Source organism: Punica granatum, chromosome 6 (genome assembly GCF_007655135.1).
Source record: "Punica granatum isolate Tunisia-2019 chromosome 6, ASM765513v2, whole genome shotgun sequence".
NCBI lineage: Eukaryota > Viridiplantae > Streptophyta > Magnoliopsida > Myrtales > Lythraceae > Punica > Punica granatum.
In genome coordinates, this window is record NC_045132.1 from 8,047,484 (window position 1) to 8,067,847 (window position 20,364).

A 20,364-nucleotide genomic window follows, 5' to 3' on the forward strand; every position below is an offset into this window, starting at 1 on the left:
AATACTACTATCAAGTCAGATACATGTAACCTTATCGACTATATTTATTACCTAAATGTGAAGTTGAATATCTCTGATAGATGGCATGTGAGATTTTTAAATACCACAGTTAACTGATCTGAAGATGCATTTGGTTGACGAATATGAGGGACGGATTTCTAAAATCATTTTCCATTGCTTGGTATTGCACATAACATGATATTAAACCAGACTGGATGAAATATATTATAAATTAAACAACTTATACCACTCTTATCCCACTGAAAGAAGTGGGATAAAAGCAAATTGGGATATCATGTGATTTCGTATGTGAAATTTTACTCCACCCCATTCCACTCTAATAGGGATAAAAGTATACATTATATGTATACGATATATGGTAAATTTATTATTAAAAAATTGATTGTAATAATTGTTAGGAAAAATAGATGTGAAAAATTATTATTAAATGAGAGAAAAAGATTATATAATATATATATATATATATAGATATAAAAGTGGATGAGGAATTTATTATCAAAATACTTGTTGTAATAATTGTTAGAAAATAATATGAGTGAAAATTTATTATTAAATGAGAGGAAATGATAAAAAAGTAATGATTATGATACTGAATTGAAAGGAGAATAGAGTGGAGGGGAGTTGAGTAAAATATAAATTTCGAAATAAATGCAACCTAAATATTAATCTGCCATCAGAATTAAGAAATCCTTTGTGAGAAGGATAGAATGGCCGGTGGAGGGACATGTCAGCTGCCACCACCCCTCTGTCTTTGAGGTCACTATTTGGACGGAGGTTGCCGTGGAATATCGACTAGATTAGTGGTCGCCAACTTTTTCACGCACCACCCGAAAATTGTCCTCGCTCTATTCTCCTCGACCCTGAAGAGAAAGAGAGAGGACAGAAGGGGATTGTTGGTTGCTTGATATCCACCATCATCGGGCCAGTGAAGGTGCCACCAGAGACCTTGTTTAAGGTAGTAGTAACTAACATCGAGCCATCCAGACGACCCTCCCTCCTCTCTAGGACGGAGGCACTATGTAGGAAGGGAGGCTATTGCTCTCCAGACATTTCGAAATTTTAAACAAAGTTAAGAAATTTAAAATTTTGCAGGATAGAAACTGAACATGCCCCGCCATATATGTTTTTATTTGATTTTGCCCCTTTTCTCATGTAAATTCTGGTTAAATAAAAAATTTATAACGGTACTAAGAAAAAATTCATGTTTCAGATGAAAAACATTTGGTACAGTGGCACAAGTCGTCACTCAGAACCATGAGGTCTCGGGTTCAATCCTCGTTAGTGGGACTTCCATGCCACTTTATTTAGTTTTACTCTTTCTATTCTTGTATTAAGCCATAAGCATTTCTTATAACTGAAAAAAAAATTGTGTTTCAGTTTCGTGGGCTTTAGAAATTTCGAGGATTAGTAAGGAATTATCCTTATCTAAAATGGAGTTTATTTTCCAAACATTTATCGACAATCTATTTAATACTTAAATGATCTCTTAAATTAAGAAATGAATGCAATTGTGCATGTTCTCACTTGGTAATTTAGAGGTTTTAAATTCAATTCTTTTCAGTGGGATTGTTCATGACCCTTCATTGAATTTTTCTTTTCATTTCCTTGTACTAATCTCGTCATGGACTTCCTTTAAAACAGCAAAAAAAAAATATTTCTAAAGTTACGATAGAGGAAATTTTGGTAATTTTCTTGCGAAGAAAAAATTGGTAATTTGAATATAGTTTCTAATTATTTGTAAAGAATGTCAAACCAACTTTTAATTTCAGTACATTAAATATAGACGAGGTAGCGGGGACCTCTGCAGCCACTGGCAACCTCACGATGGCAGTTTTGGCTGGCATCGGACCCTAGTGCTCCTCTCCCATTTCCATCTTAAGTTTGCATTACTTTCTTTTGGAAATTAATTTTCTTTTAAGAAAATTTAAAAGACAATTTTTCGGTAAATATTTTTTCTGTAAAATTTTATCAAGGGAGATTTGATCTTTTCCTTTTAAAGCCCAATTTTTTGGCATTCACCAAGCACTTGAATATAACGAAGAGCATCAAGGGGTTTTATATCTCATCCCATCCTCCTTATAAATCATATCTTATCCACGCCAAGCAATTATAGTAATGGTAATCACTCGATTTGCTTTTTTTTTTTTTGATAGGTATCACTCGATTTGCTTGCAGAGCTGTAGGCTTGAACCTAAGGAGATATGGATGCATTAAATCAAAATTGCCCAAGACATACGGTTCAACCTTTACCAAATACCTTTTTGTATAGTTGACACTGACTTTAGAAGCTGAGGAAGAGACACACAGGTACGTAGGTTTTGCTCCTTTGAAGTTTGAATTGTGAACAAGAAGTTGGATCAACGTGCGTGGAAGCATATATGTTGTCTTGTCGATCAATCCAATTTCGGAAATCTCTCAGAATCCACAACTTGACTGGACCTTGAAGGGAAGACCCGTTCTAAATGGAGTATTGCTTTTCAATCTATGACTTGTTTGTCACGCTACGTAAGGTTCAATAACTCAAAGCAATCTTACGGACCTTTTTGCTGACTTTATTAATTTGGGAGATGATTCGCATGAAACCTGGAAATCTCGGGCCGAAACAAGAAAGTCCAATATCGTTACGCACCACAGATCTGAAACTTGAAGGACTGAAACCGGAAGCACTCCTCAGCGAACACAACCATAAAGTTCTCCGGCAAAATTAGCATCATCAAAACACAGAGGATTGAGTCAGGAAATGGAAGCAACAGCGAGGGACAGATTTGAAACACAGGCACAACTTCGTGATTGAATTCCCCAACGATGCCAAAAGCTGTGATTTAAAGTAGGGATGTGCGGGTCCGAGTATTCTGTTTATTTATGGTACCCGAACCCTATCTCTAAGGGACATATTTCAAGATTTTTGAATCAAATCTTATCATGTTGAGTCATGGAACCAGAAGTTACCCGGAACATGTATTATACACACAATTCCGGATACCTTATTGGAACCTAAAATTTTTTTTGTCTCGTCAAATAAAATCGAAAATGTCTCATCCACAATTAGTAATCACGTAAAAAGAATGTCGACATATATTTAGATTTTTTTTAAAATTAGTGCCTATATTTCTTAAATATATAAATATCTAAATATAACTATATATATATATATAATGTGAGAAATTATTATTTGAGTCCGGGTATCGGTTCTGGTTCTGGTTTTGGATACTTTATATACAAGAATCTGAACCGAAACTAGTTTTCACAGGTTCCTTATTTTAATATCTGGACCATATCCTATTTTCAATACAAGCTATCCGGATCATACTCTAACGAGTAGGTTTCGACTAGTTCCGGATATACTTGGTATCCGTGGACACCTCTAGTTTAAAAACTCATAGCTGTGAGAAAGAGCTTCTACACTAGGACATCTTTTCTCTTGTAAATAAAGGTATTACTGATTGAATTTTCGGAATGAAACTATTTGTTTCTCTTTATTATATATTAAAATTTCTATTCATTATATTAGGTCATCATGATGTCCCTTATAAAGGGAAAAAAAACCTGTAATTTAAAGACTCGTAGTTGTCTCTTGCAAAGCACAAATAAATGCCGGTGGAGTCATGTTTGTTTATCAGAAAGACTCCCAAAATAGAAAAGAAGTCAAAGTCATATCCTTTTTCGTTTTCTTGGTAGGAAGTCATATCCTTTTACTTATACATGGTTTCGATGCTTCCTCGTGTTTACTTGAAATGGAGGCTACATGTTCAACTTCATGTTTTTGTTCCTTTGAAAGTCTTTTCGTCCTATTCATCACGTCTATTCAACTGATGCACATCTTACAAAACAATTAAAACTCCTGTTTACAACATAATAGTGGTGGCGAATAGGGTGGGTTTTCTCACCCTCAGCCAGTCATCCCTCTTTCTCTTATATATTTTTAGTTTTTATTGAATTTAAATCACTTGATATTGAGAAGTTAATTAAATCCAATTAGTCTAATTTCGAGCGAGGTCAACTCTCTAAGGGATAAATCTCTCCAGATCTTGAATTTTTTATAATCACAAGACTCGCATCTGATGCTTTACCCAAGAATAACATGTATCGACTCACCTAAAATTAATACACATTAATAGAAAAACTTATTTCAATTTGTCACCAATTGACGTAGTCTCTTTCTAATTGTTATTTTTTCGGTGTGTACCACTTAATATTCGGAAGTTCCACCCTTAACTACCCATCATTCTCTTTTAAAAAAAAATTAATATTTCCATTTAATTTAAGGATATAGTTTTCTTTTTTATGGTGAGATATACACAGCTGGAGTTGATAATGAGGAGGAAGCAAGATTATTAATGCTGGTGGTTTCAAGCATGGAAGGCTTCCCGTGCGATATCTTAGTGTTCCCTTGATCCCAGGAAGGTTGTCTGACAAGGAGTGCGAGTCATTGACTGAAAGAATTGTTCAAAGGTTGAATGGTTGGGCTGTTAAAAAACCATCTTATGCAGGCAGGTTGCAACTGATACAGTCTGTGATTCATTCGATGCTTAATTTTTGGTGTCGAGCCTTTATCCTACCAAAGAAGGTGATAAGAATGGTAGAAAGCAAATGTAGAGCATTCCCATGGAAGGGAAAGGAAGATGATAAGGGAGCAGAGGTGAGATGGGACAATGTCTGTTTCCCAAAGCTGAGGCTGGATTAGGGATTAGGGAACTTGTAACATGGAACAAGGCCAGCATAATGAGGTTCATTTGGCTGATAATGAGCAAGCCAAGTTCTTTGTGGATTGCTTGGCTAATGGAATATATCATTAAGGGCAAAATTTTCTAGTCTGTTACACCTACTGCTAACAGTTCCTAAAATTGGAGGAAAATTTTGAAGCTTAGAAGTGTTGCTTGTCCTCTGATTAAGAGCATTATAGGAGATGGCAAAGGGACTAGTTTTTGGTTTGATAACTAGCATGAAAGGAGCCCGCTCCTGCATATACTTCAAGGGAGGGAACCCGCTAGTACTGGAATTTCCTTGCAAGACAAAGTTGCTGTCATTATACATGGCAATGACTGGTTCTGGAGGAATTATAGAATCCCCTTCATGAACTCTATATGGGAAGGCACTTCAAGTATCTTTCCTGATGAAATAGAGCTGATAGGATCATTTTGGTCAGCTGATGTAACAGGAAGGTTCACTGTTTCAAGTGCCTGGAATAGTACAAGGATGAAAAGAAGAAGAGTTTTCTGGTCTAAGTTTGCGTGGTTTAATCCCAGTATTCCTCGACACTGTTTTATTTCATGGCTAGCTATAAGAAACAGGTTAGCTACCATGGATAGAGTAGTGAAGTGGAAGCCAGGAAGCAAGACCACTTGGGTGCTTTTTTAGGTAGAGGAAAAGGATAGGAACCATATATTTTTCTGTTGTTCTTTCTTGAAGCAGATTTGGCAAAAAATTCCGCTGCTAAATGATATTAGAAGATAAGTTGGAGACTGGCAATTTGAACTAGATTGGGCTGTTAAGAATCTTCGAGGCAAAGTCTTCAAGGGTTGTAATTGGTAAAATTGCTTGGCATGCCTTCATCTACTACCTGTGGAAAGCTCGAAATGAGAAGCTATTTCCGGACATTGCTCCTTCGTGTGAGGCTGTCTTGGCCGCTATTAAAAATGCAGTAAGAAGCAGGGTGATGGGAACGAAGACTTAAAAGGAAAATTCAGAACAACAGGTTGCCAATGACCGAAAACTGGGGAATCCTTCAGTAGGTTTTTTTCCTTGTTCTGTATTCAATCCTTGAAGCCTGGCTTTAGGCTCTGTTTTGATTTGTTACACCAACTGGGCTTATAGAAATATGGGCTTGCGAGCCTTTTACTTCGGCCTGCGTGCTGATACTTGGTGGGTGAATATATTTTGGGACTTTGTATGGCTTGGGTGTTTCTGGAGCATACTTAGCTATTAAGCTCAGTTTTGGTGATGCATTTTGTGTTTAAGTCTAATAAAGAGCGCTAATTACGAATCAAAAAAAAAAAAAATCTTTCATGGACCAAATTGTAGGTCAACTGAACTTTCGAGGATCCAATTGTTGGCAAAATTAATTGAGCGACCACATTGTTGACAAAATAATCTTTCAAGGACCAAATTGAATATTTTCTCCAAGTTTAAGAATTGATTAATTTATTCATGAGATTGGGGCAAACAACGACCCTCTTGTTCAGTCTCTCCTTTCGCTCAGCAGCCTTTCCCTCTCGTTTTCCCTCTCCGTCTCGCTCTCCAATTCGTGAAATTAGGGCAAGCTCGGAGAGAAGAAAGACGCAAAATTGCTTTCAATTCGTGTCGTCGCTTTCCTCCGGCACCGGAGAGGCACTTAGAATCGAAGGAGAAGAAGAAGCAGAGCAGCCCCGCACAGACACGGAAGTGGAGAAGAAGACGCAGAGCAGTGGAGGAGTGGGCTTCGAAGTTATCTCAGTTTCCGTAAGTCTCTGTCGATCGTCTCTCCATCTGTCTCTTGCTCCTTCTCTCGATTTCAGTTTAGGGCCTCGAAGTTTCATTTTCTCGATTTCATTCTCTCGCTCCTTCTCGCTGAATCTCTGCTTTTCTCGATTTCAGTTTAGGGCTGCGAAGTTTCTTGTCCTGCTGCTGCTACCGGACTGCTGCTGCCACCGAGCTGCTGCTGCTACCATCGAGCTACTGCCAGCTGAGTAGCTGCTGCTGCTGCTTCCTCTCGCGAGTTGGCTCTCCGACTAGATTAGTCAATTTCCGGTAAGCCTTGTTTTTTCTTTTTTTCCTCCCTTAATTGCGTGACGTACCAACTGGAGGTATGATACAGAATGAGTGATTCTTTGGGAAGTGCATGCCAGATTCCCATGGAATCTATGTTGTTGGTGGAAGCATTATATAAGGCGCAAAATTGGTGGAAGCATAACACCATTATTCTATTTGTTGTTTTGAAAATATTAAGCGAACATAAATTCCTTCACTGAGATTGTAATCCAAGCAAGAAATTTAGAAAAGGGGCATTGTGTAATGGCAGAAGAGTTGACTGAAATTAAGAGATTTTGGATTCAATTTTAACTAATGAGATTTTTCCTGCACGTGAACTTTTCTTCGTCTACTGCTTGTAAGTCTCCCTCCTATTAAAAGAAAAACAAAACAAAAGAATTAATTTTCTATCTGAGAATATAATTGTTAAGAGAAATATCAACGTCAAGTTCGGGACAGAACCTATTGCCTAGTCTCATATTTTGCTTTAGTATATTTTTTTTTGTTGCCTTTTTCCTTTTTTTTTTGGGTAGTGAAAGCTGCCTTTTTTTTCTCATGGCAGATTGATTCTTTGTGATTTAGCACAAACATTGGAGTGTCTTCCGTTGATTGTTGAGAGTCAAAAAGTTAATTTTTTCGGTGATTTTGTTTCTCAGTGAATAGAGTAAAGAAGTTAAGTCCCACGTCAACCAAAGAGGAAAGGGAAAAAAGTGTAGGTTTTCAGAGATGGTAACACAGTATAGCACGCTTTGGTTTGGTAACATAGCTAAAAGGTTCATGGTTCGATGTTCGTGAGATTACTTGTGGCCTTTCATTAGCTACATTATAATTTCTATTTCATTGAAATAGGCCCATGGACCTATTTGTAGAGCTGTCATGGCACCCTTCTCCAAATGAAAGTGCTGAAACTGAATGCTTACTGGCGTTGGTCTAATTGTCATTTGTAGAGCTATCATGAAACCGAATGCTTATTTTGGTCGGCCTTGTGAAACTGAATGCTGAATTTTTTTTCCATATATGATTTAAATTTGTTATCTGACCAGTAGACGTGATTTTAGTTGATATACATTCTTGAGCTTAGTTGATTTGGGTAAAAGAATTGAAATGATAGCGCTAGCTTTGTTAATTAGGACTTGTCATGCTCACCAAAATGCTTCTAATTACTACTAAAGAGAGGGTGTATGGGTTTGGAAGTCAACAAGTTCCTAAGTTGGTCGGGAGCTCCAATGCATCTTATTCAGGCTTCAATGCTGTCATTAACCTGTCACAAAAGTAACTATATCCGTCACAAATTCCGTCACAAATCTGAGACATTTTGTCGCCATTAGTGACGGAAATTTTTTCATGTTGAGTTCTATCAGTGACAGATTTTGATAGGGTAGTAACCGTCACAGAGTTTTGTGACGAATCATTCCGTCACAGATGACTGACCTGAGCATTAATGACTCTAGTACTTGCGACCGACGGCGAGACGAGTGTTTCCTGATTGGTATCAGTGATGGAATCGCAGGCATCAGTGACGGAAAATTCTGTCATTGAAGCCCGAAATTCTTGTAGTGTTTGCCAACATTCGTATCATCTCTAAAATTATCTTGGCCCAAGTGTTCCTATTTATTGGCAAAATATATACAATGTATCTTCATATGGTAACTCATTTCTTTCAATTAACTTATAATTTTAATTTAACTTGTCTATTTTAAGCATGGTTTCAAGTTTTTTAGGATGTTTAATTTTCCCCTTTTAACCAAATATACCTATATGAGTGATGCGTGTCAAATGCAACAAATTAATTTAAACTCCAAATTAACCTAACTAACTAGTAGATAGGGTAAGTAGAGGTCGATCCCACGAGGACTAAGTATATAAGCAGTCTAAGTTCGCACTTTTAACTAAAAGGGGGGAAATATGCTAAGATAAGTAAAGGTTCAAACTTTAGGGTAATCAATAGATGAGAAACATTCAGTAGAGATAAGAAATCCACCATGTATTTGAGATCAATCATTGACAAAATTCAACTCACTAGTTTAAAGAGATTGATTGTAGAATTTACCCAAGAGGTCCAATTCCCTATCTTTCCTTAGTTAATAGCCTAATCCGTTTGGCCTGCAATCAAACCCTAACCAATAAATCAACTCCTGAATGCTGGCAAAGTCCGATTCAGTGGCAGCATTATGAAGTAGAAAGACATCATCAACCCTAAGCAGCAAACTTACTTAGCGTAGTTCATTAAACCTAGATCTTGGATCACCATAATAAAAGATACAAACTTGACCATCTATATCTCTATTATTTGCTACTTGTGTTAATTCAACTAAGCAATTGCAGACTTAGAATGATTAAGTAGTATTAGATATGGAACTAAGCTGTATAGTTGGCCACCTACACAATCAGGCCTTCAATCATAAACTTTTAAGAATAGTTGAATCATGAATAATCAAACATAGCAAATATGAAATTCATTCGGCCCAAATCAAGTCTCATGATCACAAATTCATGGCTTTAATCCAATCTCTACCAAATAGACGAATTACACACTCATGAATCTAGAATGAAAACACAAAGGAAAGAAAGATAAAGAAATATCCATGTTTGCTCCCCTATCGATGACGAACAGACTTGAAAACTCAAGTCTTTATCTTCTTGAACTTCGGATTCTCACAAGAAAACCTAGAATGTAGCAAGACACTTCTCTTCTCCTCTTTCACATGTTGAGCTCTCTAGAGTCTCTCCCTTAAGAATAGGCCAAGATGAGTGTATATATATATATATATATATAACAAAACTAACCCTAATCTGGCCATATCTCCCCATAAAGATAAGGAAAATAATATCTAGAGTATTTATAGAGATATGACTTAGTCTATAAAGATATGAAATTTAGATATCCCTAAAATATCTCCATGAGATTTTAACTTTGAATAAATCTAATGATATCTTCTCTTGATCTTAAACAAATAGTCTAGAAACTTCTAGAAAATGGCTTCATCATGGAATTAATCCTCCGCATCATAGGCTTGGCTCTTCCGGTGGTCTCTCATCGCATTCCAGCAATCCATCACTTTGTGTCTTCTTCCATTCACGGGTTTTCTTGTACTTCGACTTCATCAAACACTTAAAAACATAAACAAACTATCAAGAAACTATAAAAAAAGCTAAAAACAACTACTAATCTAACTATGAATAGAACGAAACACAATCAAAAGTATATGTTAAAATAGTAAATATATGACATTTCTAGTACTTATCAATGAGATAACCTTATTCATAAAAGAGAGCAATGAATACTTTTTTATCCCTATTATATTTATTTTTCGATCTTTATCTCTACTCCTTTAAAACCTATTTGCTATTTAGTTATCTAATATCGTAAAATTGAGCCATATTATCGTCATACTTACTAAGCCATATGAGAAAGTAAACTATATGAGAAAGTAAACTTTATACGTTAAAGGAGTAATTTTATTTTATAAAAAATTATTTGTTACAAGAAGCCTATTGAATTTTTTTGGGTTTCAAAATAAGTATTTTCTAAAACAAATTAATGTGTTCTGGCATATTAGCTTTCTAGAAGTCTTTAACATAAACAATAGTAATTTAACTTTATTTCATACTTAAAATTTAATGAATCAAGTAAATTTCTACATTTTATTTAAAATAAATTATTGAATCCTTTACAATTGTACTTCCATAAAATAAAACTGGATGCTTGGCCTTTTTTTTTTTTAATCTATATGAGTGTACTATAAATTTTAGCTAATAGTCTCTCAAATGATTATACGTTTTCATGAGTTTGATATTACCAAATCGAAATGTATATAGTATAGAATAACTTAGCTATAAAAATTGCATCAGTAATTATTATTGAATTTCATTTCTCATTTCATAAAGTAATTAAATTTTAATTTTATAGCATCGATTTTTGAATTATAAAATCTCTACAACGTATGGGACTAAAATTGTGGTATACAGATATAGAAAAATCGAGGAGACCCACTTTTTGGGTTACTCTCGTCATTCATAAAAGTGCATGCACATAAAACCATACCATCGGCTGGCTCATGATGGAGGGGCTCGCCCCACCCCCACATCGCAACCGCGAAATGCCGGATCCCACCCTCTCCTTTTCCTCTTGGAAAAAGTCCTTTATGTAACCGATATATGCATAGTATATATTGCAAATCAATTAATATTAAATTAGTGCCGATCCGTTTGAACTAATCTTTGGTATTCTCTCTCCTCTCTCACTCAAAAGATTTTCATCCCATAAATAAACAGACAAAAATGATGATGGCCCCTTCTCCTTCCTCGTCTTGTCATCATTTATTTATTGTCTCTCTCAACTCCCCCTTTCCTATATATCCTTCCCATGCATTCCTATCAGCATTCAACGCAATCAGTGTTCTCCCGTGCTGGTACCTTACTTGCTCAAATGCGAAAAAGTGAAAACAAATATCCGTGGTAAGGTCCTCACGATATTTCTAAAAGTCGTACACATTTTCATACCGACCTGTATTTTTCGATTTGACAAAGATGACCAGCACGAGATTGATTAAGGATTTGTGAGTTCATCAGCGTAAAGAACAGCTCACAAGCGGGTTATCTTAACTTGACCATGGATTCTTTGCAAAGGTCACTGTGCTGAGCTCAAGCTCAGCTCAAGCTCGATCTCTTCCAGCTCGGGGCGCCTGAAATTATTGACTAGTCCAAAGGCCCAGACTCGTTCACATGCCCAGATCCACATTCTTTGATATATGCTTCCATTAGAATGTGCCATATCAACTTCTAGCTCGAGTTTGGGGATTAAAAATATAGTTTTTGAATTGTCCTTAATTAAGGATGCATCGGATTCAAGCCTCGAAGGCCCTGGTGGTTCCACCAATACCTCGCTAAGATCAAACTGCTCAAGCCCTCAATCGAGACTTTGCTATATGTGGAAGAGAATCAGAGGATTTCTATCTAGTTATATTTTTATGTACAAGCTTCCAATTAGAGATTTGTACACCCACGAACATTAATATAAATTTTCTATTTTGTCGCATTTATTTCTTGTCTTATAGAGGGGACTCAGAATTTGTTGCATACAGTAATAAATTAGTTGAATTCTTGACTCGCATAATCGAGTTTTTACTGCTTTTACTCAACAAAATTTTATCTTCCATGTGAGTTTATAGAAACTGATTTTTTTTATGATGGGCTACCTTATCAGAAAAAGTACACACTTTTTAGAATCTTGATTTTATGAGTAATAATCGAATTTTTCACCACGGTGTGATGCGACTAACTACATAACAGTTTGAAGAACATGTCCATTATATTTATAATATATATATGTATATATATATATATATATAATTATGTTATAATGATTGTGTTGTTGAATTATGAGAAAAAGTGTAAAAAAGTAATGAATAGTTGAGAGAATTTAATATTAAAAATTAAATTGAATGATTAGATATTAAAAAAATATGAAAGTAAATAATTGTGTTGTTGAATTGTAAATAAGTGAAGTTAAGTGGATTAGAGATAAAATTATGTTCTAAAATCAAACAACTTATAAACAATTTCAAAACGCAGCTTGAGTCCATAATTCACGTTTGATAGCGAACTTACAATTCTCTCTCTCTGTCAATAAATAATAATAATAATTATTATTATTATTATATTATTATTATTTTTCTCTCTTATTCGATCCAAGAGAAGGGGAAGATTCAGAAGAAGCGACTCGCTGCGGCGGATTCGGCTCCATAGGGTGCGGTTGATTGTGACTTCCGGTCGATGGAGAAGATCGGAGAAGATCTCCAGCCTGAAAGATGATAACTCGCTCGAAACTCGTCGAGCAACTCAGAGACTACCAGATCCGGTCCCAGCACAAGTGTCGTGCTCTCATCGTCTTCTCCCCCAAGCCTTACCTCGCCTCCTGGTTCGCTCTCTCTACCCCCTCTTCCCCTTCCAATTCATGTCTGCTGGTATTGATAGATTTATGGTTCATTCGTGATTGCTATTAACAGTTTCAATTGGCTTTTCCTGGTAATTGTTGGCTGGTAGTTGGAATCGACATGTTCGTGTCACGTGAGATCGCTGTCGTGGTTGTGCTGATGCAAGCAGTCAATGTAAGACTAGGTTTGGTTTAGTATGCCTGTTGTGTAGATTGCATTATTGTATGGCGTCAGCTAGTTACTTGTTTTAGTGTTGGTACATTATGGAAATTGATGAGCTAAAATTGCCCAAATGCTGTCGGGTTGATTCGTGAAAAGAGTCCAAACTGCTATTGTCTTGGTTCAGTGAAAGACGCCCTTTTTACGTCTATAAATAGTTGGACTAGTGTACTGACAATATAAGATCATACTCCAAGTTCGTACTCACCTCACTGTTCTCCTTACCTATCAAGGAGCAATCCTATAAATAACTAATTAATACCATTCAAGAAATTTCTATAGAAATCACAAAGTATTCTTATATCTTGCGAATGCAGTTTCCCTAGCACGTATTGGCAAAACTATTTAGGGGGGACAAATAACATCCAAGAGAAAGTGATTTAAGCAACTAAAAGTCTGCTTTTGTGGCATTTTTTTTACCCTGCACCCACTTTAGATGAAAATTATGAAAACGAGTTCTGCAAATTCTTTCAGCTTTCTTGTGATTAGATGGGTCTAACCACATAAGATTAGAAGGCAAGATACGGCAATTCAGTGACCTGCTATTGACGAGCCCTTACCATGCTTTCTCTCTTTGACTCTAGAATTAAAGAGCTTAACCTTGAATGGTGGTTGAAATCCTTGCATAACTGGGTGAGGACAAGCACTTTGAAGATTCTTTTAGTGTGAATTAGAAACTAAAATTGGTTACTGTGGAAGTTTTGGATCATGATGTAATCAGATGTTTTGGAAAATATAGAACCCCGATGTATCAAAGTGTTTCCCTTTGGATGAACAAATTTTACTGAGGACACTAGAGGTTAATTATACTATTGCATGAGAAAAACTTGTGGCGGCATAAGAGTCAGCTTTGCTATTATTAGGCTCAATCTAGTTAGTGGCCAGATAGATCCGAAACTCTTTTCTAACATGAAGTGCTTGCAATTTCTATGGAGAAGAGTGCGACTTTCAGAGTCATGAACCAGACTTCCTTGATCTTTGAGTAGCTTTGTGAGCTACAAGGGTGATGTTGTGAACCTTCTCAAATTGGACGAATAATTACAAGATTACCGTTCATTTGAAATGATTACAACTAGAAAATTTTGTATGTGCTAGAGGACTTTGTTTATGAGAATACGGAGGCATCTTCTGATTAAGGAGAACATTCAAATGTATGGTGCTTTACGTTTTCATAACTATTGAGTGAATTAGATGGGTAAGGTGAGTAAAAGAGCAATATGAAAAAGAAAGTAGAAAATATTCTAATTTCAAGGGAAACTGAGATACGAAATGGAAGCAAGTGTAGCTGAACTTAGGTGTTTCTTTTTTCTTTTTTTTTTCTATGGATCCAGTTTCCTCAACATATTGCTTAGAGAAGAGCAAGTTTAGCTTTGAGTTGAGTTTAAATTTTTTAGAAAATATGAAAAATAAAGTAGAAAATATGAAAAAAGAGCAATATGAAAAATAAAGTAGAAAATATTCTAATTTCAAGGGAAACTGAGATACGAAATGGAAGCAAGTGTAGCTGAACTTAGGTGTTTCTTTTTTCTTTTTTTTTTCTATGGATCCAGTTTCCTCAACATATTGCTTAGAGAAGAGCAAGTTTAGCTTTGAGTTGAGTTTAAATTTTTTATGCTTCTTTCAACAAATTTCCAGAAATGGTTGCTCCCTTAAAACTTTGGATTTATCGGTCTGTACTCTGGACAACTTTGGTACAGTCGATTCTATTCTTTGCATCTTAAATCATGTGGACTAGACTCCATCCTCTTGTTGTCATGCGTAGAATAATGTTATCTTCTGATTGGTCTTAATGTAAATTGAATGGCATTAACAAAATCTAAACGCCGAGTTTCATGTTCTTGTGGTCAACTTAATGACAGGCTTCAGGTTGAGGAGTTGATCATTCCTCTAGTTGAAAAGTTATTTGCTAAGCACTATGTTTGGATTGAGAGTTTTGGAGGGGGCTTGGAAGGAGGGAATCTCGAGGGATTTCATACTCTTTGTTTGGCAAATTACGCTCAAAACACTGGATGACTTTGGAGTGTGTTTCCGAAACCCTCCATTTTTATACTACTTCTGTTCTAGACCTTATGGCTAAGGCTTATCTGAACAAGATTTACTGACACCCTTGAAAACTCTCCAAAGTCTGACTTCTTCTTTGAGTTTGTCTTTTGAGTTTTGAAGGGGTTTTATTCTTCCTATTTATTATTTTGGGGATTATATATATATACACCCTAAAACCTTAAAAGCGCAGTTCTATTGATACAGCCCCGAATCCCTATACAGCAGCTCCAAATCTGCAGCTCTTGAGAAGAAGAGAGAACGAAGGGAGGAGGACTGCAATTGGGGACGAGCACAAGAAGAAGGGAGGAGAAATTAGGGCAGAAGACAGCTGTTCTTACTTCAATTTCAATCAGAGAAGCGATTTTGATCAAAGAAGAGAAGGGGGAGAAAGAAATCCGACCCAACTTGGTGAATGGGCAGGCCAATTTTGCGGGCTTTGGGCTGAACTGTAGGATTGTCCGGGTCGAACTGATCCCATGATTCACCGACCCGACTCGCGATCCCATTCGGATTCAGCATTTCTGATCCCCCCGTTGAAAACGGAATCGCTACCCAGCCCTTGGGTCGTAGCATCGTACAATCCTACGAGTAGAATCACGATTCTAACAACCATGATATAACTGTTATTCATCTGGCGGGTTTGTTCTTATAGATCGAAAATGTTGCTGATTTTGTTGTTGAATCTGCTGATTAAGTGCTTGAAGTTTGTGTAGTATCTTAGTTATTGGGCATGTTTGTTTCTGTTGCACGACGGCATTTATGATTTTTTTTTCCTCTCTCCTTGTCTTTTTATAGCGCTATCCTTTTGGGGTTCTAAACTGACCAAGTAATGGCGATTTTGGAGGACCCAGCTGTGAATTTGCCTATCTCAGCTCCAAATTCATATGGGGCAGTCGTTCTTGGTGGCACTTTTGATCGGTTACATGATGGGCACCGCCTTTTCCTCAAGGTCGCTCACAGTCTCAGCCAATTATAATTTGTAGCTATTTTGCATTGCAAGACAGTATATTGGTTTGCGATCATTTTACACGTTGAATTAGAGCATTTATGATTCAAGTTTGTTGAAACCCTGATGGTTCAAAAATATAATAAAGGCAGCAGCAGGGTTGGCAAGCAATCGGATTGTTGTGGGAGTTTGTGATGGTCCTATGTTGACGAAGAAACAGGTAAAATTTCAGAGCAAGAGGCCAATTATATGGCAGCATTCTCTTTGTTCCTTTCTATTTCGAAACCTTTCCTTTACAAATACATCTTTTGCTTTGGTCAGTTAGTATGGGATTGAGGATCTACACAACTAGTTATGCAATATGAATTCTGTATCTTTTTACATTTGCTTTGCTTGGCTATTTTAGAATCTTGAAAAGTTCATTGTGATGTTTATGATTGAGAGTCTTGTCGGCTGGATCATACTTTTCAGCTTATTCATTTTAGGTTATGAGACTTCGCTTCTTAGATATGTTAGTCACTATTTTATTGTAGAGTTGATTGTTGCTTTTGTGTGAAAGAATGATTGAACTCAATTCTCTAGGATATTAGTATTGCTTCTGCCTGTAGTATAATGGCTGCCCTGAGTTTTCTCTTGAGGGGCTCGTTTCTTCTTTACCATGAGGGAAAGTGAAATTTTGAGAAGCATGTTAGTGTAGTGATGAAAATTTTGTATTTTGGTTCTTGCAAGAAATGGTACTTCTTTCACATCAGGTTGATGTATGAGCAGTAGGTTTGAGCTTTGATTCTCTTAAAATTCTTGGATTCTTTTGTCCATGAGTCGAAGTAAAACAGCAGAAATCAAGTAGAACTTTGATGGAGTTGATGGCGATTACAATGTTACAGTTCACGTTTAAAGTTCAAATATTTTTCTTATCTTAATGAGTTAATGTTAATTGATGTGAACCTAAAGGTTCAAATTCCTTTTGTTCTATGTTGGAACTTTAGTTGTAATGTTGGTCTCCATTCCTCAGCTTAGACATGCTAAGAATAATATTTCTTTGTTGGCTTCTGCTTTCTCCCCCTCTTTTCCTTTTCTTTATGCTCAGAAACCTGTAATAGTGATTAACGCGGACTGTAGTTGTACTATATGTGGTGATGTTCCAGTATAATGGCCTGATTTACCTCACAATTGCAGTTTGCTGAACTAATACAACCTATCAAGGAGAGAATGCAAAACGTCAAGGACTATATCAAGGTACGTAATCCGATAATTAGAGTCCTCTATAACATGTTTTCTTATAAATGTTTGTGCATTTATATTTGGGCTAGTCTCAGCTTCTGGCATGTATCCCATAAAATTTGACAGATGGGTAATTGAATGTCCATTGTGCACTCTTAGCTCTATTTCTTTGTCAGACCCCTTTCCTGAATGTACCCAAAATTTCATTTCATTTCTTTTCTTTTCTTTGTTTGAACGTGGAGGAGAGGTTTGGTCAGATTAGACAATAACAAGGACCACACCTCTCTCACAGTTTTTGATGTTGTACTTTGTGTGACACAGATATCTCAGTTGTTGGCTTTTGATGTAAATGATGAGTCTTCTTTCTTCTTTTTTTCGATAATATGGGGCAGTCTATCAGGCCGGAGCTTGTGGTGCAAGTTGAACCTATCATGGATCCCTATGGGCCTTCAATTGTTGATGAAAAATTGGAGGCTATCGTTGTCAGGTTTGATTTACTATAGACATCCTATTCCCTGCCTACTTGAGTTTGGTACAAAGTGTTCCAAGGGATGCCCGATTGTAGAGCTTAATTGTCTGTTTATGAGGCCGTGCTTCTGTTGCATAATGTGATCAATTTTCTTTCTATTCTCTTTGGAGGCATTCGATATAATTGGATTGGTGCCTGGTGCCAAAGTAAGCCCTTTTAATGCCATAGGCAGCTATTATCCTAGGCATTTTATAATACTCTGGATTTCTAATTGAAACTGATTGGAACCTGAGGGTTCGACTTTGCTGTGGACAGTTTGTTTTTCAATTTGTCCACAGATATTTCCCTTTATGTGCTGCAAACTCTCTTGTAAGCATGTTGGGGTTTTAATAAGATCTATTAAGTAATTCTATAGAAATGGCAAATTTTTTATTGATTATGACTTGTCTTGGTTAGCAAGGAGACAGTGCCTGGTGGAATGTCTGTCAATAAGAAGAGAGCAGAAAGAGGCCTTTCCCAACTGAAGGTTTGCGACTTTCTTCTATCTAATTTCTGCATAAACTAATATGTTGTGAAGTGTTAAAATAATCTTACTGTCTAGTATGTCGAGAAATTGGCTCAGATCGAAGTGGTAGATTTATTATCCGAGGGCTCTAGTGGAAACAAGCTCAGCTCTTCAACCTTGAGGAGGCACGAAGTTGAGAAGAAGTCTGCAGCATATCAGGGGACAACATATACATAGTTACAGCTCTTTGGAAAAGCTGTGGAAATCCCGTCGAAGGCACGTCGAAGTGTGTACGAGGCCATGAAATTGTCTTCAAACAAGAGTACTGAAGATTTTAGACCCGATCATTCTGAAAACTTGTAAATTCGTTACCGTTACCCATGGGTGTTTCTGCCTAACGAAGGTTATACGAGGAATTCTTGTATAATATAATGGTATATTGATGTTTGCAAGAATAAAGTAAAAGGATTCAGTTGCGTACTTAGAATCACTCCGCTTTCTAATCCTAACCAAAAGGCGTGCAGTTAAATTTAGTAGCAAACTGAGCATGGATGGGCGAAATTACTGTGTAGTTCGAAAATTACTAGAAGTATCGTATGGTCAAAGGCAAAGGCAAGTGCATGTTGTAGAGAATGAAATGATAGGACATAGTTATTAGAATAAGTTGAGATATAACATAACAGCTCATACCGGATAACCTTAGTAGAGATCTGTATGCGAGAAAGTATCTTATTTTAAGTCACATATTTGATAAAAATTATTTTTGATATTCAAATTTTAAAACCGAGAATCTCAAACATCAAAGTTGTTTATAGATTAATTTTTCATTTTCCTAATTTTAAGTCAACCAATGTGAAATGATTTATTTTTCCACATAAACTTTCTGAAGATTTGATGCGTGAAATTGCCAAAATTATAGAATTAACAGTTATAATGCAATATTTGGTTCAATAGTAGAAGTAATAGCATTATTTTTCATCAAACAATCGACAAAAAAGAAGAAAGCAATGAAAATGTCAACAATCGACAAAATCAAGAACACAAATCCCATGCTCATCACCTTGAGGGGTGTCTGGTTTTCAAGTAATGGTTAGATTATATGGATTATTAGATAGTAAAGAAAGTTTTGGAATTGCCTTTAGTTGTCGATTTTATTCCTTCAAAAGTACCCAGTAATGTAATATTTTGAATTTTTTGCATACAAAAGATTGGCGAAAAGCATATATAAATTTATAGCATAATGTTTCTAAGTGAATAAAATAAATCAATGTCAAATTTGAAAACTAACACATCAAAATCTGAATATCATCATGAATAAAAATATTATTCTTTTATTATCAACTGCTTATAAATAATTATATATCTTAAAATTATATTGATAAGTAATTACAAGTATTTACCTTTTTATTTTAATGTATAAAAAATTATGAATATTTATGAAAAATAATTTTTACTTTAAGATAATAAATTTCAAAAATGTAATAGGAAAAATAATAACTTGACCCTCTTACCTGAGGGTAGAGGGTCAAGTAGTGTGTTTGTGTGTGTGTATACACGTATATGTTTTGGGAAAGTTTTTCCTTCAAAAGTATATATCTAGTAAGGACAAATTTACTCCTCTGAGGTCATCGACAACATTTGAAGTTATCGGTCACCCTAATTTGGACGATGGTAGCCACCAACGAGGCCCGCTGTTAGCCCCCTCCCCTTTCATTTTTTTTTTAAATTTGTAACAACAGCGTTACTCGCACCATCACTTCTCTTGTGGGCTTACCGGTGACAAATGAGGTGGCCGAGGCGAATGACTCTGTTTGGGAGGTTGTGTTAGCCACATCCCCTTACCTTTCTTCATGTCTTTGAATTTTCTTTGTTATTTTTTCATTTTTAAATTTTAATATTATTTAAATATTTCATGGAGCCCACTATATAGGCTTTGTATAGAAAAATATATTAAAATCAACCAGGAAGTGAAGGTATGCTAAACATCTCATAATTTGTTATTATTCTTTACATATTAAAGAAAAATCGTTCTAGAAATGATGAAATTAATAAAATTCTACTTTTAAAATAAAAGAAAATTCATACTTCGTTGTTGGGTTATTAACCAATTATATATATATATATAATAATAATTTAATTGTTTCTAATTTCATTTAAACTACTTTTCAGCTACCCTTTGTTGATTATTTATTTTTCACTACTCCCCCCCCCCCCCCAATTCTATCAATTTTTTCATTTTAAATTTTCTATAATATCACAATTTCAACAGTTACCTCAT

The 20,364-nt window shown here is 35.8% G+C and overlaps 1 protein-coding gene across 6 annotated transcripts; it reads left to right on the forward strand.

Moving 5' to 3' along the window:
- The first annotated feature begins 6,181 nt into the window (after nucleotides 1–6,181).
- Nucleotides 6,182–18,570, forward strand: LOC116210289 (phosphopantetheine adenylyltransferase-like). Of its 6 annotated transcripts, XM_031544136.1 has the most exons (10): nucleotides 6,182–6,459; nucleotides 6,595–6,747; nucleotides 12,443–12,667; nucleotides 12,793–12,857; nucleotides 15,741–15,894; nucleotides 16,040–16,111; nucleotides 17,068–17,127; nucleotides 17,505–17,599; nucleotides 18,038–18,107; nucleotides 18,183–18,570. In XM_031544136.1, exons 5-10 carry the CDS (start codon nucleotides 15,775–15,777, stop codon nucleotides 18,321–18,323), a joined length of 558 nt encoding a protein of 185 aa, XP_031399996.1. In that variant the 5' UTR covers nucleotides 6,182–6,459; nucleotides 6,595–6,747; nucleotides 12,443–12,667; nucleotides 12,793–12,857; nucleotides 15,741–15,774; the 3' UTR covers nucleotides 18,324–18,570. The 6 variants fall into 6 exon arrangements, with proteins under 6 accessions (XP_031399996.1, XP_031399995.1, XP_031399998.1 ...); XM_031544135.1 differs by lacking the exon at nucleotides 12,793–12,857; XM_031544138.1 differs by lacking the exon at nucleotides 12,793–12,857 and having other exon boundaries at nucleotides 12,448–12,667.
- The last annotated feature ends 1,794 nt before the right edge of the window (nucleotides 18,571–20,364 follow it).